This window comes from Calliphora vicina, chromosome 2 (assembly GCF_958450345.1).
Source record: "Calliphora vicina chromosome 2, idCalVici1.1, whole genome shotgun sequence".
NCBI classification, from domain to species: Eukaryota; Metazoa; Arthropoda; class Insecta; order Diptera; family Calliphoridae; genus Calliphora; species Calliphora vicina.
Genome location: NC_088781.1, coordinates 5,074,413 through 5,101,368, shown reverse-complemented (window position 1 = coordinate 5,101,368; position 26,956 = coordinate 5,074,413). Strand labels below are relative to the sequence as shown.

The window sequence follows — 26,956 nt, the reverse complement described above, 5'->3', positions numbered from 1 at the left end:
TAACAAGAAATAAAATAGATAAATAGAAGAAGCCATAAGTCATACAAATTTAGCCCTGACTCTGACATGATGCATTGTATTCAAATTTTTTTTTAATTTTTATTAATATTCATCAAACATATTTTTGTAATTCCATACTATACATAAATATAATTAATTAAATAAAAAACTTGTTTTATTTAAACTATAAATTAAGTCTTTGTCTATGGCAAAATAATAATAGTATGCTAAGTAAATTAAAGTCTTTGGATTTTTAAACCACCCCTTGTAAAACTGCACAAACATTTCCTTTTGATTTTGCAATAGTTAAATAGTTAAATACTTGAATTTGAAATTGCAAACTGTGTTAATTGTAATACGGAACTAGCCTTGTATTTATTTTGTAATTAATTTTTTTCTCAGTTACACAAAAATTAACCTTTGATTTTATAATTTTCTGAGTGGTGTTTTCTGTTTTTTATTATTTTATACAAAGTCGTCTTACTCATTCATTGATAATCTTATGGTTGGTGTAATTCTTTTTTTTATTATAAATTTATTTTTATTGTCTGCGTAGTTGATTATAAAATAAAATATACATCGTAGCAGTAGTAGAAATGGAAACAAAATTCTGGCATGGAACTACCCAATAAACATTTAATGCAGATCAGTGTACAACTTTATTATGCAATTTTCAATCTATATTACATAATTAACCAAACAGTAATCATTGAAATTTCGAGAAAAGGCTGATCTTCCAAATTCAAAGGCAGTGTTTTTAAAGGAAATTCTGTTATTTCACTCTCCTACGATGAATCCAAGTAATTGAACCAAAATTATCTAGCAGTCAATACAATCGGATACGAACTACAAATAGTTAGTAAGATAATCGGTCCTTAGTAGTAGACTCATTATCTAGTTAAAAAAAATGGACAGTCCAATTACAAACAACACTTCATTCTAAATTAAATCTTATTGTAATGAAATGACAATTTTTCATATAATAGAATACTTTTGCAAATATTTATAGATATAAAATTTCGAACTGTATACTGTATTATTTACTAAGGGTCAGTATAGAGTCAGTTGATCGAATTTGACTTGGCTGAGAGAACAGTACAATCTACCAATATAATACCACGACAATTGGATCTACGCTCCGGAACAACCCGAGTCTCACTCGGCCAAAGACTGTCAAACCAGCGACAGCTGTATCAACTGAAAGTTTTTTATTTAGGAAAAAACTTTCCATAACAGTGGAACTGTTATAACAACAACCACCAAATTAAGGCGAATTTAACAAGGTCACAGTACAAGCGAATTCATTATTTTGTTTTTATACTATAGATGGATTTTTTTTGGAAACATTACATTCAAGAATGCATTACGAATTAATTCCTAGGCGAATTAATTGTTAGTACGTATTGAATTCATTCATGATTTACAGAATTAATTTCTTATTGAATCATTTAAGGTTTCTTTAATTAATATTTAATGAATTTTTCTTCAATTCAAATCTATTACAAACAAATTGTTCAATACATTTTATGAATTATTAAAAGCAAAACAACTGAATGAATAAAAAAAAATTTCATTCAATTTGTATAAGATTTGTATTAACAAAAATTTAAACAAGAATTTAATGAATTTTATTATGAATTAATGAAGTTAAATAATTTGTTATGTTGGAAAAGATTTTAGGGAATGATTTGTTGAAAATTTTAATAAAGATTTTACTGAATTAAGCTTAAATTGAATTAATTAATTCGAAACTCCGTTCGTTTATTATTATACTAATGTGTAGCATTGTAAGATATTATAATATGATCCTAATTAGCTATAATTTAGTCCCTTGTTAACCATATTATGGTTCAATGATGTTATAATCGTAGCACAAAGATGAGCCCTTCTTATGGAAAGGCCAACCATATTTGCAATATATTCGTGATAAATTCTGTGGAGTTTGGACAAAACATCTTAAGTCGAGATAAGAAAATATCTTAGTATTTTTGTAATAAAACTAACTTTTCAAAACGATCCGTTTACACTAATCTGCTTCTTCTTACGAATATTAGTTTCTGAGATATTATAAAAAAACAAATCAACTTATTTGGAGTTTTTGTTGATTTGTTTTTGACACAACAACTTAATTCGCAAAAACTGTTGAATTTATCGATAATTATTTTATTATTTATCCTTTGTATAATTCTTTGAGACAAATAATAAAGTTCTTCAAGGTCAAATAATAAAATATTGATCGATAAATTCAACAGTTTTTGCGCTCTCCTGAAAAATTTGAAAATTCCACTTAAGTTGTTTTGTCAAAAGTTCACAGAATTGTAAATTATACAAAAATGTAATATTAAATTCAATGGATTCTAGTTAATTGAAAATCCTTTTGTTTTGGGTTTGACTAAATATTTAAATTCCGGGTGAATTGTCGGTAATGAAAAAAAGTTCGGGAAATTAGAACCGCTACTTATGTTGTATAAATTTAAAACCGACTTTAAATTACTCAGGGGCACGTAACTGACAATTGACTCTTCGATAGATTACTTGTGATGGGTAAAATAAGAGATACATCTTTATATAAATTGGAGTGAGTAAAGCAACTAGATATTAGTGAAAAATCTGTCTAAAAGGGACACTTTGACTATAAAAGTTTGTAGGCTCAGATAATTGTGAGAAAAATTGAAATAATATCATATTTCTAAAGCAGACGCGGATCCAGGTCAACCATTTGCGGGGGGGGGATTAAAATTAAAATTTGTTCTACATTTTTCTTTTTATTTTCCTTTTTTTATATGAAAACTTTTCGGTTTTTTTTGGGGGGGGGTGTAATTTCCTATTTCACACCCTATGGATCCGCGCCTGTTCTAAAGTAGGAAATTCATTTAGAATTTCCCTAGGAGTAATCCTCTGAATAAGTGTGGCACCGACATAGACTTACGATTCCTTGTTAATCCAGTTCAAAGTTGCGGTCTGACCGCATTCATCATTAAATGTTTAATGGGTTCATATGAATATAGATGTATAAGTAATGCATATGTAGCTACTTATGTATACATTTCAATGGACTTGTGCCCCAATTTCTGTGTACTTCACATACATATGTATGTACACCAATGATGTTCATTTCATTGTGCTTTCGCGCTGAGTAACAACACACATATTCTTATTCTCTTTAAAAGAGCGTAACAAATGTCTCATTTTTTCAGAAATTCATTAAGCATTGTTGTTTTTTGGTTTTTGGACGAAGCATAGCAAGCACACGCGTTTCAATTACAATTGAACACAAAACAACAAAGTCAGAAATAAATAAAAAATTTTAGAGAATTTCGGTCGTATAATGTGTATTCTTTTATTTCCTTAAAATTTAAATTACATTCATTTAATAAATTGGTTATATCTAGCAAAAATTCTAAATCTAAACATTCTTTATTTTGTTCATATTTTAAGTGTTTGACATTATGTTTGCTGGGTAGCTCTCTCACCAATACATCTTCATTTTTATTTTTGAACATCACTGATGTACACTTACGTATGCAGTCGTATACTAAATATGTATGTAGGATTGTTCATATGTAGACAAGAATGAACCTCTAATAATGTGCATTAAGTTTAATTATAATTACAAGTCACTTCACTTGACGCTCGTCTTTATAAAAATCTGCTTTTTAGTTTCCACTCCCTAAACGATAAACTTCTGTTTTATTTTCTTTGAACTGATTTCAAAAAAAAAGCAAATAAGAATATTTTTCCATCCACAATATTTATTAGTGCAAAGAAAAAGACAAGAAAAAAATGCAATGGAAAAATAGTAATTTAAGACGATTGCCACTAAACAATTGTAAGGACTTACAGAGATAACTTGATATGACGCAAAATCAAATAACTGTACAAAAAAAAAAGATTTAAAATATTTAAATATTGAGAATTTTGAAAAACCTCTAAAATTAGCAATCATTCATCATTGTAATGATTAAAAAAAAAACGATCTTGAACAATGCTTGGCAAATCATGTTTCTTTTTTCAAACCAACTCACCTGATTATTAATATGTTTTTAGCAATTTTCGGTTTTTTTGTTTTGTAAATTTAAATAAAGAATAAAGATGTTTTGAGGTTAAACGTGAGTTTAAAAAAAAAAATGTTAATGACTGTGTATTTCGGTATTAATGATAAATAATACCTAAGAAATATTAAATTGAAACATGTGACCATTTAAAAACAAAAAAAAATATAAAAATTAAACAAGTTGTTAAATGATTCATTTCAGTAACAAAACAAAAACTTCATGCAACTTTTGTCAAAGGGGTGTGATTGGCAAAAAAAAAAATTAAATAAATTAAATACCAGACAAAAATCTTGTGACTGAGACTTCAAACGTAATAAAAGTATTTTTTTTTTTCAAACTTTTTGTTTGTTATTAACAATATGGTAATTTTATTGCATAAATTTCTTTATCTTGCATTATAAAAACAGGCAACAAATTTAGCCATTTAAAAACTTATAATTTCCGTTTTTATGCAGTATAAATATAAATAATAAAATTCTTATGAATAAAAATATATAAATTTGTTGTTGAAATTAAACTTGCATTTATTAAGTTCTTTGTTTATTATGTTGTTGTAATTTTTTGCAATTGAAATTTATATAGGAAATTGACTTTTCACTCTTTCTATTGCACACTTGAAATCTATTTTAATTACAACAATTTGTTTTCTTTTTTTTTGTTTTCGTTTTTGAATCTATAAAATGTAACACACCCTCGTGTTTTACAAAACCAGATATTGCAAGGAATCAATTCATAAATTTTTTTAATTTGAATCAAAATTGTTAAGAATATAAAAATGACATATGGACAATTCCACGATTATTGCTACCACGACTGAAAAAACAAAAACCCTTGAAATTTTTGTTCAAGGTGATATGAATAGAAGAAAATAATAAAATGTTACTATGTGAAAGTATTTAGATCATATTGCAACAGTTTAAAGCAAAAATAATAGTTTAAACTGATTATATTTAATGTTTTATGTATGTTTTAGGCTAAAATTGCGGCGAAAACTAGGCTCCCAATTAGCTTGTAGTATGAAATGAATTTGACTCTGATTTTTTTTTTGCTATTGTCAAATTGTTTATTGAAACCGAATGTATATTTTCCATTAATTTGTTTAGTTTTTTTATACATATATTTACAGAATATATATTGTTTTATTATAAGAGAAAAATCTGTCACGTACGATATTAAATTTTATTTATTATAAAATCATCCAAAGATTATTTTTATTTGACGGATTGTAAAGGAAAAATATTTCGTTTAGTGTATGAAATTAAAAGAAAACATAACGTCTCTCACGATTCGAATATTTTTGCATATTTCTACATGCACTTCAAAATGAGTTCCGTTTTATGTCACGTACGATATACCCTTATTTCGCTCAATATTTTGGACAACAATATTTCGAAAGAACTTTTTATTATTTTCAAATATAGTACCCCTGAATGGAACATAAAGAACAAATTATTTTTCAGATACTCTTATTTTTGCAAAATCTATTACACTCTATAGGCGTACAAATGTCACGTACGATGATATGGAATTGCCCATAGGTTATTAAACTAATTAATATAATATTTAGACAAATATTTGTGTGTACATACAAATATTTGTCCAAATAAACAAGACCTTCATTATGTATTTGTCGTTATAATAATTTGGGAAGTGCAAACATTTACCATTGTTATGATTATTTAGCTGGCATTTAATATTGTTTACGCTGATAAAGGTGTAATATGTAATTCTATTGACAAATATTTACTTTGTGGAGTTTTTTTTTAAAGCAAATAAATATAATGTGGATTGAGTATGTAATAATCTAATTTAACAAATAAAAGCTCGAAATTACACTAATTATAATTAGTTAATAATTATTAATACAAATAAATATAATGTACGTGACATTAACCATTTTTTCGGTTAGAGCTGGTTCACACACGTCAAATTTACTTGAGCAAATCTTGAGTTTATAGAAGAGAGAGAGGAAAATCTTTACAATCTCCGCTCCTCTCTACAAACTCAAGAGATGAGCAAGTAAACTTGAATTGTGTGAACCAGCACTTATATTAATAAAATAATAAATATATGTAAGATTTTTATTAATAAATACAATTATTTTCAAAACTATCTTATGTTTTTACTTAACAAATAAACTTTTCATTTCCACCTCTGAGCCTATGACAAAGTCAAAATATTGTCTATTCAAATTTATGTACGTCTGTAGAAATAACTATTCTGTGAATGTATTTCATATTGGCCTTGAAAATACAAATATCATTTCGTATTTCTTTAAAGAACGACAGGCAAACATAAACAATAGCAAAATACATAAGTAAATTAATAAAAAAAAATACTTAAATATTTTATAAATATTTATTTGCTTTAGTGATTTTGACGCACATTTTCATCAAAACTTTCCATGTTTTACGTCAGTAATGGTTGAATGAAACGTGTGTTAATAAAGAAAATCAAATATGTATGAATTTTCTTTGGGAAATTTAATGATGCCCTACACTTAAGAAGGGACAAATTATAGTTATGTATATTCAGATCGCTAGCTTAGTGTGTAAATGTTGTAAGTCCTTTTATGTAAATTTTTTAGGAGAGGCCAATCACATTGTAATATCTTCGATTTTCAATATTTATCAAATCTGTAACTGGTATGGTTTCTAATAAAGTTCCATCCATACTTAAGGTATTTATAGACGGTAATACTGAGTATTAACACTTTTCAAATTTAAAATATTGAAATCATTCGGTATTTCAAAAAATCGTTTCGAAAAAATATTTATTATTTACACGATAGTATTACAAATATTTAATATCTTTGTTGATTGATATTTTTCTGAAATCTTTATTTTCATTTTGAATACCGACCGTAAATCAAAAAAATCATTCGTATTTTTTGAAAATCTAATACAAATTTTGTTTAGATGATAAAATTGTATTATGATACTTGAATTTTTGACAAATATTAATACTCAGTATTGCCGTCTATAAATACCTTTAGCAAAAGTATTTCGTAAATCCTTTTTGTAATAGATTTGAATTGAAAAAAATTTGGTAAATCAGTACAATGAAGAAGACAAATTTACTGGTTCCATAAGGAATTAATTCTTAAAGCAATGAATTCAACAGGTTTGATGTAAGAACTAAGAAATTAAGTCCAAAGGATTTTTTCTTTATATCTTTTAAAAATTTCGAAAACGATTTAGTAATGACTGCGTTAGGATTAGTTAGTGCTCGAATTTACAAAAAATAATTTGTTTGGCAATAACTTTAGAATTTTAGGTTATTTTAAACATTTTATTCAATTCAATTTGACTGTAAAACAATGGACTTGTCCCTTTTCCATTTTACAAAATGACAACAACAATACAGAACTGTAAACATTTAAATTGTGTATTTTTCCATATTCTATAGATTTGTATTGAAATCTCAATTTTCTTGAAAATCGGACTTAGCTCATTTGCACACTAACACAGTGCAACACGAAAAAAAATTACCATATACGGACAACAGTACATAATAAAAGGCCAAAAAAAAGACCCGTGTCTCTCAGTTTTGCTCAAAGTCATGCTCTTTTTTTATGGGCCCCCAAAGATTTGGGACCTCGGTGTCATTTTTACAAAAAAGTGATCATTTTCTCAGGCTCAAACAGTTCGGAATTATGATTTACTATCTGAGGCAAAGTAAATTGTCATAAAGAACAAAAATTGTGAACATATAAAATCAAAAAACTTCATCTTCAAGATAAAAATCTCAAAAAATTGGCTTGAAATATATCAGAATCGGTTGACGAAAGGTCAACTAACTGAAAGTCGAAAAATAGACTATTCAAAAATTAAAAAAAAATTATTTTAGTGTAGACCAACACAGATTTTATTGGTGCTACGTTACCACGGTCCAATATTGTCAACAGAAAGTTGTTTCTCTAGGAAAAAAACTTTGGACAACAGCAGACCCATTACAACATCAACATTATACTGACGCAACAATTTTTTTTTTAAATCATTTTAAATTCCACAGTACGAAAATTACGAAATCAAAAAAAAAAAAAAATATGTGACCATAACCTTCGGTATTTAACCCATAAATATTAAATCAAAATTTTATTTCATTTTCTCGAAACAACATTTTCAAAAACTGTTTATATTTTATTGTACTGTATTTCAAAATTCGTTTTGAATACATTATTTAATATTATTTGATTTTCCTTTCTTTATTAGTTTTCTTTTAAAAAACATTTTTGTCATTTTGCCAATTTTATTAGACTTTTTATAGCAAGAAATTGGGAATTTTTTTGTCATTTACCATGTGAGTCGAAACTTATGAAAAAAGAGAAATGAAAATATCTAATATTTTGATTTAGTATTAAAATTTGTTAAAAATGTGGGCGCGTTTGTAGAGGTAAATGATCTTAATTCGAATATTGGAATTTTTGTTTTTAAAATCCTTTAAAAAAAATTAAAGGAAATACGTTTAGTATTTGTAGTTTTGGATATTAGGGTAGCTATGATTGTACTTGGCTAAAATTTAAATCAAAGGAACTCAAAAGTAAGCAAATGCTTACATTTCAAGCAAAAAGTTTGAAAAACTTTATCTAATGTTTTGAAAAAAATGTATGTGAATTTTGTAATTATTTGATTTGATAATTTTTTGTAACAAAAGGTAATGGTTTTTTCCATTTTTCGAAATTCATACTAAGTAGTTTGAATGCTAACTATGTTGGTATTGTAGTTTAACTATTAGTCTGGTAGTTGACAGTGTTAATTGATATTGTAAGTTTACACTTAACAGCTTTTGTAAATTATGAAAATCATTGATAAAATCTTTTCAATTGTTACATTTCTTAATTTATTCATTACTTCCTATAAATATTTACTATTTACAAATATCACCATTGATTAACAACTTAATAAAGGCCAATTTATAAATTATCACTTTATTAATGCAAATGTTTGTATTAAAAATTAACGTACAAATTCACCTAAATTAGGTTTTTATACAAATTTCAATTATAAATTACAATAATTTCTTAATTTTCTTGTATTCCAAAGAATAACACTTTAGCCAGCCTTACAAAATAATTAATTATCAAAACCAAAATTACTAAGTTTATAAAGAATTGATTGAAATTTAAGCAAAACTTTAACTCCTTAAAAAGGTTAATGACCGTTTTTTAAACACGGCTCATATAAACAAAACTGACAAAACCTAAAAGATATTTCAATAAAGTCACATTTATTAATTGGTCTGCAAGTCTGCTTCGCTGGCTGTAAGAATTTGTCTTGTGACTTTTGTCTGGCTGTGGGCACGATAAAGTGAGTCTTTCTATTGTTGGGTTAAAAAAGCCATTAAATTGAAGTTCCTTTTCTTAATGATTATTTTGTTGGTGGTTTATTATTGTGGTAAATTAAAATTTCTTTATTCAAATATATTAAAGAATGAATGGATGATGTTGTTTCTTTTTAAAGCAAAATTTTGTTTGTATACAGTTGTAACAAAGAAAGAAATTTTATTTTTATAATGTTATTGAATGACAATTGAATGCATTTGATTACATTTTAATAAATAGCCGAGCATTATCTGTAGGAAAATATAATTAATTTCATTTCAGCCATGCGATTGTAAATGTGACCTTAAGATTTGTTTAATACTGGCTGTTTTGAAATGTATATAAGGGTTGTCAAACTCGTCTGGTTTGATATTTGTATTTATATATAGCAATTTCTGGTTAAACTTAGTTTAAATTTTGATCGCATGTTTAAACTTTCTTAAATGCAAACCTGAGATAATCTTTTACAATTTGTTTCTTAATAAACTGTAGCTTTATCAATAAAATATGCCAGATCTTTATTGATATAAAATTTTACTCTTTCATAACAGAGCTTTTTCGAGTATAATTTTCGTTAACGGACGTCTCCATGAATTAGGCTACGAATTGCTCCATTATCCACTCTATTTTTCGAATTTAGGATTTTCTTCAGGTTTGGAATCATTTGCAAATCCAACAAATACCTATTTTCAGTTTGTATTTCAAAAATTTCCAATTGTATTTCAGAATTTTCTTAATATACTCTTAATTTTCAATTGAAATTCATGTTTTCATTTTCTTCTTCTTTCAGATTTCTTATCATGTCGCCAGGTCTTAAACATTTTAACCATGTTCGGCTTTATGCTGAACTATGCCCTGCGTGTAAATCTAACTATTGCCATAGTAGAAATGGTTAAACCCGAAAATCTCACAATCTCCAATACAACAGGCCCAACAGTAACAACGTTTTTAGACAACTCAACGTCATCAGCTGCGGCAATGACAGCTAAAGATTTGAATGCAATAGTTGATGATAAAAATGATGAAAAATTTCCATGGGATTCATATCAACAGAACTTTGTACTCGGTTGCTTTTTCTGGGGTTACATACTGACAGAGTTGCCGGGTGGTCGATTGGCTGAATTGATTGGTGGTCGTCGGGTATTTGGTCACTCCATGTTATGGGCCAGTTTATTGACTTTGATAACACCGCTGGCAGCTCATTTGAATTATGTAGTGCTGATAGTAGTACGTGTAGTTTTGGGTTTTATGTTGGGCGCTTCTTGGCCGGCCATTCATCCTTTGGCCGCTGTTTGGATACCACCAATGGAAAGATCTAGATTTATGTCCAATATGATGGGTATGTACAATACTTTTAAAATTTGTTAGAAATTTTAATTGAAAGTTTGTGGGTTTTTTGCATTTTTAGCTTCCTCTTTGGGTGCAGCTATAACTATGCCAGTTTGTGGTTATCTCATTTCGGTTTCCGGCTGGGCTAGTGTTTTCTATTTGACTGGTAAGTATAGCTTGTGGCATTTAATTTAAAATCACTTTTGTTTGTTTGTAATTTATTTTCTATTTATTGTAATTTGCTTAATTGAATATTGATTTAGTTTAATTAATATTTGTTACGTTTCCAATGCAAATTGCTTAGGACGTACATAATGCTATTTGCAATTGACTTAAATGGAACAGAATATGTCTTCAAGAGGCAAGGGAGTTTACTTTAAACTAGACACGTGACTGTTTACTGGGTGGTGAAGAATGAGTCCAGTTTTAACAAGTCTCAGATCTAATATTAACTTATTTCGTTTTGTATTGGACATTTTAATATTGATCCTGCTCTGGTTTCCATAAAAACTTGTGAACATTTAAAAATTCTTCGATAAATTGACTATTTTTTTAAAACATTTGATACAGTGGAAGTCATAAAGATTATAATACCATATTAGCCTATTGCTCTCTCTGTTGCAATCTGACCAGATATTGATTGCGATTTTTTTCCTTGATATTCTTATCATGTACAAGTAAATAACCTATGAGTAAGAATTCATTTAAACAAACTCTCCTAGTATCTTGATTTCTATAGTTAGATTTTAATAATAAAATTGTAAAGCCTACATTTAGGCTGTTTTAATTTAGAGATCTCTTATCAAGAGAAAATTGTGTCATCTCAATATAATGACTTTTTAATGGAATATTTATGTAGTTCCATTTCTAATTTGCCCATAATTCCTACCAAACAGAGTTTTGTCAGCTGCTATACAAATTTAGAGGGTTATTAACCTTTCCACTTTAAAAAACAAATATAAATACATATAATTAAATTATGGTGTGAATACTTAATCAATTTCACTGAGTCTAATTTATTATAATTTAATTTATATCAATTCTATAACATTTGTATAATTGTAGAATTGTGTGGGTTTTAAAGGGAAAACAATCATGGATGCAAAGTGCACATCAAATATTTAAATGAATAAATACAATGATGTAATAATTTTGTAACAAAGAAAACTAACAAAGCTAATTAAAATTATGACTTGTTGAAATTGAAGGGAGCTACTTATTAGTCATAGAGGCATTTGGTTAAATAGTAAAAGAAAAGCTTTTAATTTTATTAATATTTTATTTAATACTCTACGTCTTCGACTATAAGGAAATCTTTGTTTTAGATTAGTTTAGATTATCTAAACTTATTTCTAATCTAATATTAAGCAATCTTTGAATTGTTGGAGAACAGAGTCGTAAGACTTATAGTATTGCCAGTCAAAGTGGTCACAATCTGTATATTTTATATAAAAGGGTAATATTACTGAGTGATTGACTTACTGACTGATTCATCATCTCTCAGCTTAAACGATATGGGATAAATTTGGATAATTTTTTAATATTCGATTATTTTTATTTATTGTTGGTACGATTCACTAGAAGAAAAAAAGTACCAAAAATGGGTAACACAATTATTAAGCCAATTTTGATTACATTTTAAACATGGTGTTAATTGGTACTTGAATACCAAATCCGTAAAAAGTAAACATATCTGTGTCACAAACAATTTCTCCATAATGGAGTGAAAGAGGAAAATTGGTACTTTTCCTTCAAATGGTACCTTTTTAATATTAAATTAAAATTTAAGTTTAATATTAAGTCAATTAAGAATCAAGGATTCGGGACCTGAAAAGGTACAAATAGAGAGAATTAATTATGATTTTTCGTTCTCCTCTTGGTACTTTTTGAATTTTCTATAATAATGAACCTAGAATAAAACCAGTAAGAGAGATATATTCGGCTGTGCCGAATCTTATATACTCTTCAACAAATTATACTTTAAAAGTAAAAATTTTAAATATTTTTATGTAAACAAAATTTGAAAATTTTTATTTTTCTATTCAATTTTATTTTTTAAATTTAATATTTTTTTTTTTAATTTATAATTTGTTAGTGAATTTTATGACAACAAAATAATTTTTGGTAAAATAAAATTTGGGTTAAAGAATAATATTCCCGATTTTTACCCATTGTAGGTCCGACTTACTGTGGTCTTATATACATCGTTGCAAAGGTCTTTTAAATATCTGTCATTAGATATCCATATTGTCTATATTAATAACTTAGTATTCGAGATATAGATAAAAAATAGGTCAAAAATCGAGATTGTCCTTGTTTTTTCCTTATATCTCTGTAATTTGTAGTACAATTTCGGTATAACCATGATCATGGTTATACCGACTTCGCTATCTATAACTATCCAGAATATATAAAATTTGTGGGGTCGAAAATGAAAAATGTAGAAATTACAAACGGAATGACAAACTTAGTATAAATACCCTTTCCACTCATGATGAAAGGTATAAATTAGACACACCTGATCCTAAATTATTTCGAATTCACAAAGGACTTTATGCTACTTTTCGATATTTTCATTCTGAGGATTCTAAGAGAAATCACGTACGAAATTCGAGCCCTATGGATTTTATTTTCATAACTTTTGAAGAATCTCAAGCCTATTAAAAACAAACTGCGTTAACAACAATGGGGTAATTAAGTATACAACCATTTCTACTAACTTAGTCTCCATGTGCGTATTTATCGTTGTAGCACAGTGTTATTTATAGATTTATGGTAATGTGTATAATGATAATGATTATTCCATATATGACAATGAAATTACATAGATATTTTGTTTGTTTTTGAAATCACATTAATAAATTCTAAAAATGTCTCATGAAATCTCCCACAAATTTGAAAAAAATTCACAAGGATAGATAAAAATGTAACTAACTAACTAATGACAAAAAATACAAAACAAAAAATTGCATACAATTCAATACTGCAATTTAAACACGTACTAAATGACATAGAAATTACTCAGAAACACACATCTTGGTCATAAATTATACACGCGGAAAATCGTCTAACTGATTACAAAATGATTTACAAGCAATAACAATAAATACAAAATAATAATAATTTTGCTAAATACTTAACAGTAAATACAAATACATATATTAAATTTACAATATATTTTTCTTGTTACCAGGTGCTGTTGGTCTTTTGTGGTCGATCTGTTGGTTCACATTTGTCTACGAAACCCCAGCTACGCATCCTCGCATTTCGGCGGAGGAAAGACGGGAAATTGAAGAAGCCATTGGTACATCGACCTCTAAGAAACGTCCCAGCTATGTGCCCTGGGGTGATATGTTGTGTTCGCCCGCTGTCTGGGCCATTATCATAACACATGGCTTAGCAGTGTTTGGTTTCTTTACCGTCATCAATCAATTGCCCACATTTATGAAACAAATATTGCATTTTGATATTAAAAAGGTGAGTAGTGAAAGTTGTGACATTGAGATGTGAAAGTTAATTAATATATGATTTATTATTTTTTTTTTCTGCAGAATGGTCTATATTCGTCCCTGCCTTATCTGGGTAAATATGTTATGGCATTGAGTTCATCAGTATTTGCCGATTATCTGCGCAAGAAGGGTACCTTGAGTACAACAGCAACGAGAAAAATATTTACTGCTTTCGGTGAGTTTGAAAGGAAAATATTCGAATTTTAATATTCGATATTTGTGTTCTAAAACATCTGAATCTGAAAAGTCTTTAGTATTCTTTCCAAAGTCGACCTTTAAAGGGGTAGCTAAGTGTAAAAGGGAGGGGTGTATTTTCGATTAAGAGACAAAAGTTATCTGACAACGTAAATAATAATAAGTAAGAGAGCTATATTCTGTGCTGTACCGAATCTTATTTTAAAGTATAAGTTGGTGAAGGGTATACCAAATTAAACTATAAAATAAAAATGTTTAATATTGTTACGTTTTAACCTTTTCAAAACGTTGGTTTATTTCCTTTAAATAAACCGGATACTTTTGATTGCAAATAAAAGCCGTTTAGTAGTTTGAAAATTGTAACAACACTTTATTTATTTAAAATGTACAACAACAGAATTAAATAGTCACTCAATGTTTTTTTTATACACGTTTATAAATTCGCAGAAATACAGACCCACTTTATAATGTACATGAATCCACTTGAAAAACACAGCACAACACAGTTGATGTTTATTCGAAAAGCGTCTCTGATAAACTCACTAACGACTGCAACCTCTGCCACTATTTATAACACTGCCATCTGCACTCTAGATTGCTCTTTAACTGTCTAGAGCTTTCTAATACATACGCCATCTGTGGTGTACTTTCTACAATGTTCTTTAACTGAATATTCGAATTCGAATATACGGTCGCAGCAAACAGCGTTGCCAACTTACGATCAATGGTCAACTGAAAGCTTTTATTCAATGTTAATAATGCCCACAGATATGTTACAGTTTGCTATTACAGCACAGCTACTTTTCTGCTACTTTTAAATCAGCCGTAAAATCGTTACATTTGAATTCATGTACAATTTCGTAACAATATTTTTAGGTAAACAAAATTTAAAAAAAATATTTTACTCCAATTTTTTTTTTAAATTTATTAGTGAAAAAATTATTTTTTTATATTTAATTATGAACAAAATTTTATAAAAACAAAATTTAGCTTGGTAAAAATTCGGGGTAAAAAATATTTTTCCCGATTTTGAACCATTGTAGGTCCGAATTACTTTGACCTTATATACGCCGTTGCAAAGGTCTTTGATATATATATTATTGTATATCCATTTTGTCTATATTAATGACTTAGTGATCCAGATATACATATGTAGATAAAAAATAGGTTAAAAAATAGGCCATTTTTGGAATTATTGATTAAATAGCAACCGAGCCTGGATAATTCCCAAAATATAGTATTATGAATCATGTATGTAAGTTATTTGAGACCTTGTGAATTGACCATTTATTTCTTGCTAGAATCTGATCAGCTATTTTGAAATTTTGGTGGCGGCTGTAAGGACGAAAACAATTAACAAATCTAATGAGAATGTGTTACTCTACAAATTAAAAAGAACGAATGAATAAGTTTTCGAACAAGTGTTTTAGATTTCCATTTCTAGCTATTAATTGGAATACATTTTTTAAATTTCTTTTAATCGTTCTATTTAAAGCTCTAACCGGTCCCGGTCTATTGATGGTAGCTCAAGTATTCTTAGGCAGTAATGCGTTCTGGTCAGTTACAATATTCACTTTGGCCTTGTTTACCCATGGAGCAGTTACTCCCGGCTATTTGGGCAATGGTTTGGATATTGCACCCAATTTCAGTGGCACCATATTTGGTTTAGCAAATACTCTCTCCTCATTTGGAGGTTTCCTATCAACATGGATGGTGGGAGCTTTAACATATGAAGATGTAAGTTTAATAACAAAGTTTTTTATGTTAAATATTCTTATTCATTTATTTTATTTATTTTTTTTAGAAATCTTATCATCAATGGCAAATTGTATTTTGGATTTTGGCAGCTACTTATATTTCAGGTGCTGTGGTGTATGTCGTTCTAGGCAGTGGTGAATTACAGCCCTGGAATAATCCTCCCGAGCGCAAAAAAGTTTCCGATGTACATGCGGAGGAAGGTGTACCTTTAAAGAATGAAAAGATTACAAATTAATTTTAAGCAAAAAACTGTTTTATCTTGTTTTTTTTTTAATGTATTATACTAAACATTAGTTTTTTTAATTAAGTAATATTTTCAAAAAAAAACAAAACCTTAAAAAAAATTAATAATATATTAGCAACAATTTAATGAAAAAAAAACTGTAAAAAGAAATATCTAAGTTTATACTTAAAAACCAAGTCTTTCACACAAAAACCCACCTTAGAAACTACTTAAAAAACGCTATACATACATAAATATTAAAGAAAAATACTTGCCTTAAATATGTATATGAAAAGGGAAATACTTTTTTTTTTTAATATTAAAGACATTATTTTTTAGTAACATTTCACTACAAATTAATTTAAATTTAGTTTTAGACATTTACTTAAACAAAAATGCCGAGGGAATCTCTCTTTTTTTGGCAAATCATTTTCATTTTAAAAAGTTTTCTTTATTTTTATTATATTACAACCTTATTTTTTTATTATTAGTGTAAAGTAAAATATATTTTCTAAAAATTAGAATTGTTTTAGTTCATAAAATTTTTCTTTTTTTAAATTAACTTAAGGAAAATAATTCTGTATTTGGTAAACTGAAAAAAGCAGAAACATATTAACAATATTACGATAAATGTGCAATTAATTTTTTAATTGAAAAGTTACCAACAACCGATTTTGTTAATTGCGAATATAACAAAAAACAAATTTGTTTTGAAACAATAATCCTTTTAAATAATTCAATACTCATAATTATAATTTCAACTTCGATGCAGCCCAAACTCAAGCAGTAATTCAAAGGATTAATAATATAAACTACGTTTTTGATTTCAAATATTTGCCTCAATCTGAAAAACCATTAACTAGTAATTTAAAACAATTACAGTATGAAAATGTTTCATGCTTTTTTCTGTTTACTTTTCTATTTAATTTTCAATATATGTAAACAAATTACTACTTATTTTCTTTGTAGTAATTAAATAATAGCAATCAGTTTTTTTATGTTAAAATACTTGTTGTTCAAAATTTTTTATTAATAATTGCTATTTTTGGTAGCATTTTCTTCATCTTTATTTTTAGTTTATAATAATTAAAATTTTACTAATACATACGTAAATTAATACAATATTATATGTAATTAAATATTTTTAGTTTTTATTTTGTTTAAATCAATCTTTAGGTACTTTTAAAATGTTAAACTTATATGTATGTACGTAATAATTGTGTATACGTTTAATTTAAATATTTTACTTTACAATTAATTATAATTTTATGTAATTATAGAGTTATTTGAATGCTGTGTCAAAAATAAAGTTAAATAAACCACAAAAAATTGATTTGTATTCTACAATATATTTATTAAATAATGAGAGAAGGTTTATAAATTTAACCTTCGCTTTACCAAAGGTTTTTTATGTACATGGTTTACCAATACCCACCCGGGTGGTACTATACTTTTACACATATATGCTACGAACAAAATTTTAAAAAATCAAAAAAACCTTATAAAAATTTAAAATGATTTTAATAAATTGTACGGAACTCTAAAATTTGTTCTGTGAGTCTTAATTTCATTTAAATCGAAACAAAATTAAAAAAAATATTAAACTACTAAATCCGTAAAGGTCATCCGGGTGGGTATTGGTAAAGCGAAGGTTAAATAAAACGAAGATTAGATGAGATCCAATTAATTTACAAAATTGTTTGGACAACAATAATAGAACAACACGCGAAAGTTTATTCTTGTATATAATAATTTATATATGTAATATTTGTTATTTGACACGTATGTGCTCTTTGTAGAGTAGAGAGAAGTCAGTTGGTTCTATATACATCCCATGTAATCTAGCGCGAAGACAATTGACACTTAAGTGTCTCTAAGTAACCTAAACTGTAGTCGTTTATTTTGTACTACACTTTAGAAAGTAATTATTTTTAATCTATTGGAGAGTTGTCGGAAGAAGATTTGTTTACAAGCAATCGGTTATTGGACTGTCTATGAGATGTTTTTTAACTGACCATTTGAGGTCAATAAGCAATCGTATACTTGTTAAAATAACTAGTTTGAAAGCTGATCAAGGAACCAGTTAGGTAGCTAGTAATTTGCTTTTGCAAAACAAAAAACTAATTTAACCCTCTGCAACAGACTTGGAGTAATTTTTACAATATAACTGATGTGGGGTCTATCAGACCCCTTACTTTTAAACTCATTTATTTAAGTTTACTTTCACGAAGGTACGCAAAATTAGCAAAATGCGGTGTCTGTCAGACTACGACATCAGTTGCAGAGGGTTAATTCCGCTGAGTATGTTTTCCTCAAAAAATAAGCTCTGCTACAGAAAATAACTTCAAATCGTTCACTTCACACAAACACATGCGATTCTTATGCTCATATATTCCATCGCATCTCCTAGGTCTTCAGTAATCTTCAAGCACTAATGGCAATTTTACATTGGGTGCTTGACAGCCGACTTTGAAGCAGATTAATTTTTGAGCTGCCGTGGATAAAAAAATGGTTTTGCTCATGTGAGCTGCACAAATGAACCGTTGTTCTAGCAGTTGTTATAATAATGTTGGTTTATGTCTGAGCTACAACATTACAATTTTATGTACTATTTCTGAAACACTCGGTGGTAATTAGGTTATTATCTTCGCTATTAAATTCCCAATAACTAAACCATTGATTCTTCTTAAAGTATAACAGGGTAGTTCACCAATATATAAATGGTTATGTATAAAATGTTATCGAAATACCTAGTAATCGGTATTTTAAATAGAAAAAAAATAATTTATTGTGGTAGTTAAACCGTTTTCATAAGAGTTAAGTTACGTTCACATTGATCAAATAAATTAGACGACAAAAACGTAACCACTATTTTCAGCAATTATTTATTTGATCTTAAATGACTTTCATAAGAGTAAACAACGTCAACCATATAATAATGATATTATAGCTTGTTTATTTAAATGAATATCTGTTCAATGGAAAGAGAAATATCGATATTTTAGTGGTTACCTTTTTTTTCGTAAAATTCTTCAAGAATGTGAACGTGCTTTTAGGAGAGCATTTTACCATTGTTTATTATACCCTTCACCTTCGTGAGAAGGATATACATATATAAGATTGTCATTACGTTTGTAATTTCTACATTTTTCATTTCCGACCCTATAAAGTATATATGTATATTCTGGATCCTTATAGATAGCGGAGTCGATTAAGCCATGTCCGCTTGTCTGTCCGTCTGTCTGTTGAAATCAACTTTCCGAAGCCCCCAAATACATCAATATCTCCTGAATTCTTTCGGCTTGGTTGATATTTAAAATCGAGAAAATCGGTCCACAAATGGCTGAGATATAAAGAAAAAACCAGGACAACCTTGATTTTTGACCTATTTTCTGACCTATATCTGGATTACTAAGTCATTAATATAGACAATATGTATATCTAATGATATAAATTTCAAAGACCTTTGCAACGACGTATATAAGACCATAGTAAGTTGGACCTACAATGGGTCAAAATCGAAAAAAAAAATTTTAACTCGAATTTTTTTTTCACCAAAAGTTTTTTTCGCTAAATATTAAAAAAAAAATGAAAAAACAAAACCAAATTTTAAAAAATTTAAAAAAAAAATTTTAAATTTAATAAAACCAATTCCAAAAAAATAAAAATTGTTGTCTAACTCAACAAGAGCATTCAGAATCATTGGGAGCTACTCAATCAGCAAACTCAAAACGTTTACAAGCAGCTGGATTCATCCAAAAGCAGGGAAATTTGGTATCATACGAATTGAAACAATGAAAACGATTTTGTGTGTCTTATGTATTATTAAAAGAAAATAATTTTTACACAAAAACATGACTTGCGATCAAAAATGGATCCATTCCTGAAGCGTAAGATATCATATGTGAAGCCTGGCCAACAGCAGAATCGACACTAAAGCCAAATATCCATGGTACTAAGGAAATTCTCTGCATTTGGTGTGAGCAAAAGTGTCAATTATGAGCTGCTGAAATCTGGCCAGACCCTCTGATACCTGTACCTAGCATTGACGGAAAAACGCCCAGAATATGCCGCCAGACATGAAACCGTAATATTCCACCATGACAATGGTCGTCAACATATTGCAATACCTGTTAAAAAATATTTAGAATGAAGTGGTTGGGAAGTTTTGCCTCACACGCTTTATAGTCCAGATCGTACCCCGCCCGACTACTATTTGTTTCGATCGATTCAGATATGCTTCTCTGGGATATGCTTCACTTCAGAACAGAGTATCTAAAATTGGCTTGATTCGATCTTGGCCACAGAAGGTGAGCTGTTCTTTTGGATCGGAATCCATATGTTGCCAGAAAGATGGGAAAAGGTTGTAGCTAACAATGGATAATAATCTGAATAAATTTATGTATATTGTACAAATATTTTAAAATAAAAGCTAAACATTTTAAAGATCCTCCATTTTTAAGTCATACATTTTTTTCCAAATTCAAGTTTGAAAATAATTATTGGTCAGTAAGCAAATCGGTGTCCATTCTATTGAACATACGTATGTTAAATTGTGTGGTGGATATTGACATGATTATGAATTTCTTAGTTGTTTTTTTTTAATATGTTACTGTGGATTCTGGAATACCCATTTGCCATCTCTACTTGCCAATAATTATTTTAATTATATTCAGACTAAAATATTGAGTTACACATGATTAAAACCAGAAATCTAGAAAAACAAACTCTGCACGTTTTCATTTTACACACCAATAAACAGAGATGCACAATTACAGGACAATTTCCTGTAAAAAGGAAAGCAACACAATTCACTCATACACACGCATAACCTAAAAAAAATTGCAGTAATGATTAGAGCGGCTAGAAAATCGAAAACGGCATAATAAAGATGTAAAATTACTTAGTGGAGAGAGAGAGAGAGGGGAAAATATAATTGCAAATATTTACTTGTAAATAGTTCAAAGGTTAACAAGAGCTGTGGCTATAACAATAGAGGGGTTAAAAACAAAAACACATACTAACGAATGAAATTAAACATCAAAGTAAGAAAAACTACTACAAAAATACATGCAGTTTCACTTTTAAGGGAAAACTAGCAAAAGAAAAATTGCAAATTAAAATTATTCAGGATCAAACAAGAAACGTGTTTAGGATTAACAATGAAACTCACACGCACACAGAGACACATTCGTAACATTTAAGCAGATCAAGCAGATGAACCCAGCAAACATGCAGGTTTGTAACAAATCAAAATATTTGTCGCCGAATCACGTTAGTATATTTAGTATATTCTGGATCCTCATAAGACGATCTAGCTATGTCCATCTGTCTGTCTGTCTGTTGAAAACACGATAGGCCCAAACTAAAGGAGCTAGCTGGCTGAAATTTCCCTCAAATACTCTCTGTTGATATTGTTTGTTTGTTATTGAAAATGGGTCATATTGGTCCATGATTTCACCTAGATCTCATACAGATGTTGCCCGCAATACTGTGTTGGTTTGATTACATTTGATATCAATTCAAAAAAATCCGTAATTTTAAAATATTTGATTTTGTGTTTGCTGGGTAGACATGAATAAACACACAAACATTTTACAAAATAAATTATAAAGGACCATACAACTGACCATCAGCTATAAACTACACTGTGAAGCAGTATTTCATGAAATTATTATTGCAAAAGGGAACTTGTGTTTTTGTATGAAATTTTTGTAATTCAAATTTTCTAAGACAAAATGCAACTTGTTATCCGCTCTGTCGAACCAAAGACTTTTTCTCTACCAAATATTCTCCAAACAGTTTTTTTTTGATTTATACTAACAAAATTGGAAGATGGTGGGTGCACAAACAACCAAACTAATGAGCAGCAGACATTGTGAAACTTGCTTGTAATTATAACTGGTCATTTTTCGGACTAATTTTGAAACAACACCTCACACGCACGCACACGCTAAACGCTACTAATGCAAGTGTGTGGATTGTTAACCTCCCCATGTCCGTGTGCGCCAACATCAAAAAAAAAAAAATATTGGAAAACTAACGAAAGAATTATTCAAAACGTGCTTTTTCTTTGACTGTCCGAATTTCTGTTTCCATATCACTGAATTTATTTAGCAATTTGTTAAGGTTTCTGTCATTTGCTATTTTATATTTATTTACGACAAACTCACACTCATTCAAATATATTTATTAATCCCAGCAGTTCTAGGAGACAGTACCAAACTAGTGATTTTATCCATCATTTAGGGTGGGAGCTAGTTACTAGTTAATAGCCACGTGACTAGTCATTTTAACACGGGCATGTCCTAAGCAGGGGGTCAATTGTCTCTTTTTGATTACAATGGGACTGTCTAATAGCTGGCCCAAAGTAGGAAACACATTGGATTCACATACTGGCTACATAGCGTCAGTTACCTTACTAGCTTTGTAACTGGTTACTTGATCAGCTATTTGACTAGTTATTTTAACAAGTGAGTTTTTGATTACAATGTGACTATCGGATAGCTGGTCGAAAGTAGTCAATGCTTCTGGTGGGTAAAATAAAGTGCAGTACAAAAAAAAGTTTGAAGTGACTTCATCATAGGTTACTAAGAGACACTAAAGTGTCTATTGACTTCATGCTATGTTACATGGGATATCAGTATACTTAAGCAAACATAAAAATAAACTGTATGAGATATTAACACAATTTGTATAAAAGCAGTTTGTACGAATTACTCACAAAACGTTTAAAGTGACTACACTCCAGATTACTAAGAGACACTTAAGTGTCAATTGTCGTCATGCTAGAATACTTGGGATGTAAAAAGTAACCAATTTTATTCTCTCTGCACTACAAAGTGCACACACGTGTCAAATGACCAAAATATATAAAATGGAGTCAGCCAAGTGATACGAAATTTGTGACAATTACTGTCTTTAAGGGATACATTGACTACTTGCTTAACTGCTGGGTATCTATATGTATGTGTGTAAGTATGTATTTGTATGGGTGTATGGTAATGTCCGTTTGTGTGTTCCAAATAAATTTCCACCCTCATTTATGCAAAACTGTTTCTTTTTTAATTCATACATTCGAGCGTTCAATGCATACGATGGACGAGCAGAACAATGATGCTGATTTTAATGCTGAAGCTAATGACGATGAAGATTATGATGATGATGTTGATGGTCATACCAACTTTGAACGTACTAAACACATCATTCTTTGTTTTAAGCCCGTAATTATTAAGATGAATGAGTTGCTAACAGTGTTGCCACCACTGTGCTCTTTTCATATGCTAAATTTGTTAACTTGCGCTCTTACGGGTTAATTTCCATTTTAGCACTGTAATTGTAAATGTTAGACCTTAAGGTATATTTTTCTCAAATTTCATAAAATCTCAAGATTCATAAACCAAAAATATATAATATTTCGGAAACATTCATTTAGAAATTCCAAATATTGCAAAATTTTAACTTTGAACTTCACGATTTAAGGGTCCTCTTTTAGTAAAACTTTCTTAGAATGTGTAAAATGATCTGACTTATAAGATTCTTTATAGGTTTTACTTAAAATTCATAACAGTAAGGAAATAGGTCTCATTCGCCAAAAATGTGGCCAAAAAATTAGTTTTTCCCTAAAATCGAAGGTACGAAAAAACTGTAGGATATATTAGAATCACCATAATGTGATGATTAAAAAATTCTGAAATTTCTTTAACAAAATTTTTAAAAATTTGAAAATGGAGATTTGTAACTGTCGTTGAAAAAATTTAATTTTGTTGGACATACCTGCGAATAGGTTAACGCATACACAAGTAAATAGGGATATATTTTAAGTAAAAATTTGTTTTTATTTTAATATTTCTCAAAATATGTTTTTATACCTTTCAATCCAAACAATTATTGTTAAATAATTGTTTGGATTTTAATATATCTGCTCAAATTATTATTTTAGGTTTCTATTATTGTATTATTGTAATATTGCGAATAAGTATATACAAGTCCGTATCCCCCAAATAACTTAGAAACATGATTGATACATCAATATATCGGGAATTCTCCCGCCTCGGGCGAGAAAATCGACAAACAAATGGCTTGATTTTTGATCTATATTTGGATTATTATGTCATTAATATAGACAATATGGATATCTAATGATAGATATTTCAAAGTCCATTTCAACGATGTATATAAGACCACAGTAAGTTGGACATACAATGGGTCAAAATCAAGAAAAATATTTTTTAATATTTAAAAAAAAAATGTTCATACATTTTTTTTTCATTAATAAATTTAAAAAAAAAATGTTTAAAAATTAAAAAAAAATTGGAAAAAACTTTTTTAAAAAAAATTAAAAAACAATACCGAAATTTTTTTTTTATTTTATTTAAATTTAAAAATGTTATTTTAAAGTATAATTTGGTGAAAGGTATATAAGATTCGGCACAGCCGAATATACTCTCTTACTTGTTTTTCCTACATTTATTATTCAAGTGGTCTTAGACACGTTAATGGTCTGGGGTTTTTTTTAAAAACTTTAACATCTTTCAATAAATTTTTGACTTTTATATGTTACTAGTTGATCGCCCCGGCTTTGCCCGGTAGCATTTTCTAATGTTAGTTCTTCAAGTTTCTTTAACCCACGCACACCACCCTGTTCTTATTTATTTGCAAATAAAATATCTAAATTTGTACTGCATACTTTAGGGAGCTTTTTCTATTACAGTTGACTGGACTCACAAAAAAAAAGAATTTCCGAGTTTTACCCGGAATTTTTGAATTTTTTTTTCTTTACAAACCATCTCCTAAACATTTCGAATCGAAGAAAAAAAAATCGGCCAAATCGCACCAGCCGTTCTCACGTGATGACCATTTCATTTTTATATAAATAGATAGATTAGAACGACAATTGCGTACACGTTTCGATTCGTTTGCATTCAATTGCAAAATTACAAAAACTGATAACAGCGTGTTTCTACAATACATAGAACAATTCTAGAGAGGGCGTCAAAATTCGGGATTTAATTTTTTATTGGAGCACTCTATAAAGTATCTTTATATAGGGTCTTGAGTCAAAAAGTCTATGATTTCATAAACACTTGCAATAATTGTGGTAAATTTCGATAAAACCGACAGCTGTCAGCTTTGGGTGTGATATTTGATCATTAGTTTCGATCTGAATCCTCTAAACATTCAATGTTTAGAAAAGCTCTATATAATTTAAATTTAAACTTTTTTTTTGGGTTTAAATCTGTTTGTTAAATAATTGTTTGGATTTTAATATATCTACACAAATTATTAATTTAGCTTTTTTTACATTATTGTAATATTGGAAATGTTTCGAAAACTTTATATTTATACAGCACCACTTATTTCTGTTTCCAAATCCAAAACATTGATTTTAAATTCTACACACATACATTAGCTTATAATCAGGGATTGAAACAAAAATGTCCCTTTTTTCTAAAATAAAAAAAACCAACTAAACAAGGAAAAGAACTGGAAACATGGACATTAAAAACTGAACACAAAGGAAAATTACTCGTGTATTTGCGATACAAAACAAATATTGCAAATAAATTTCCAACATGTTCATCAAATTGTACAAGTTTTATGTTTTTGTTTCTTTTATTTCGAGTCAATATTTGTTGTGGCCGTAAAACAAATATGTAGTATGTTGTAGAAAATACATTTAAAAAATGAGAAAATTGGTATTGAATATTTATTAAAAGTGTATTGATAAGGAATGGAAAAAACAAAACAGTAGCAACATTAAAAACTACATGAGAAGCATATATTTGGAAAGTGGCGTAAGTCAATTTGTTTAAATTTAAATCATAGTAAAAATATAAAAGGATTTTTTAAAAAAATTATTTTACATATAATAATGTAACAATAACAATTTATATGTTGACAAGAGATGACAAGTCTTCGCCTTAGAGCTGCTATTTGGTCCGAGTATTATTCTCTCTTACTGAGTTATTTCGAAATATGACTTATGCCACTTTCAAAGTAAACAGTTCATATTTCTTTTTCTGAAATTGAATGCCACTGATGAAGGATGACCATCACTAACTACTACTATCGTATAAATATATATATGTAAACACTGACAAAAATGTTTTGTAACTCTGGATATGTCACAAACTAACTTCTCATAACAATTTTCTTTTTATTCTTTATTTTTTAATGAAAAAGGACTTTATTTGTTTTAGTGTAACAAACTCATTGAAATAAAAAAAATTGCTAAATAAATACAATAGTTTTTTCTGTTTTATTTTTTTTATACAAAAAATACTAAGAAAAACTATAAACAATTTTCTTTATGCAAGTTTTCAAAATATTTACTTAACAAGGGTGTGCTAGTGGGAGAATGTGTCCTGGTTGCAAGTGTATCTATGAAAAAACATTAAATACTAAGGAGTGTGTGGCATGAACGTACGTACATACATATGTATATTTATGTTGATATTAGAGTTTAATGTTTCCGCACAAAAAAAAAGAAAAATTAAAATGAAAAAATAGCTTTGTCATTAGATTGATTGTCAAATGAATAAATAAGTATTTGCTGCCATAA

General features: G+C 28.4%; 2 protein-coding genes across 2 annotated transcripts in view; both read left to right on the top strand.

Moving 5' to 3' along the window:
• Positions 1 to 17,721, top strand: part of LOC135950987 (sialin) — a 35,965-nt gene extending 18,244 nt beyond the window's left edge. Inside the window, exons 3-8 of the mRNA XM_065500532.1 lie at positions 10,169 to 10,717; positions 10,787 to 10,873; positions 13,901 to 14,184; positions 14,259 to 14,391; positions 15,907 to 16,148; positions 16,216 to 17,721. Coding sequence (XP_065356604.1) covers positions 10,169 to 10,717; positions 10,787 to 10,873; positions 13,901 to 14,184; positions 14,259 to 14,391; positions 15,907 to 16,148; positions 16,216 to 16,404 — 1,484 coding nt within the window. The 3' untranslated portion in view covers positions 16,405 to 17,721. The remainder of the gene's footprint in view (positions 1 to 10,168; positions 10,718 to 10,786; positions 10,874 to 13,900; positions 14,185 to 14,258; positions 14,392 to 15,906; positions 16,149 to 16,215) is intronic.
• The window catches only part of Tnpo-SR (transportin 3), a 234,227-nt gene that overhangs the window by 71,610 nt on the left and 135,661 nt on the right, over positions 1 to 26,956 (top strand). The window lies entirely within an intron of this gene.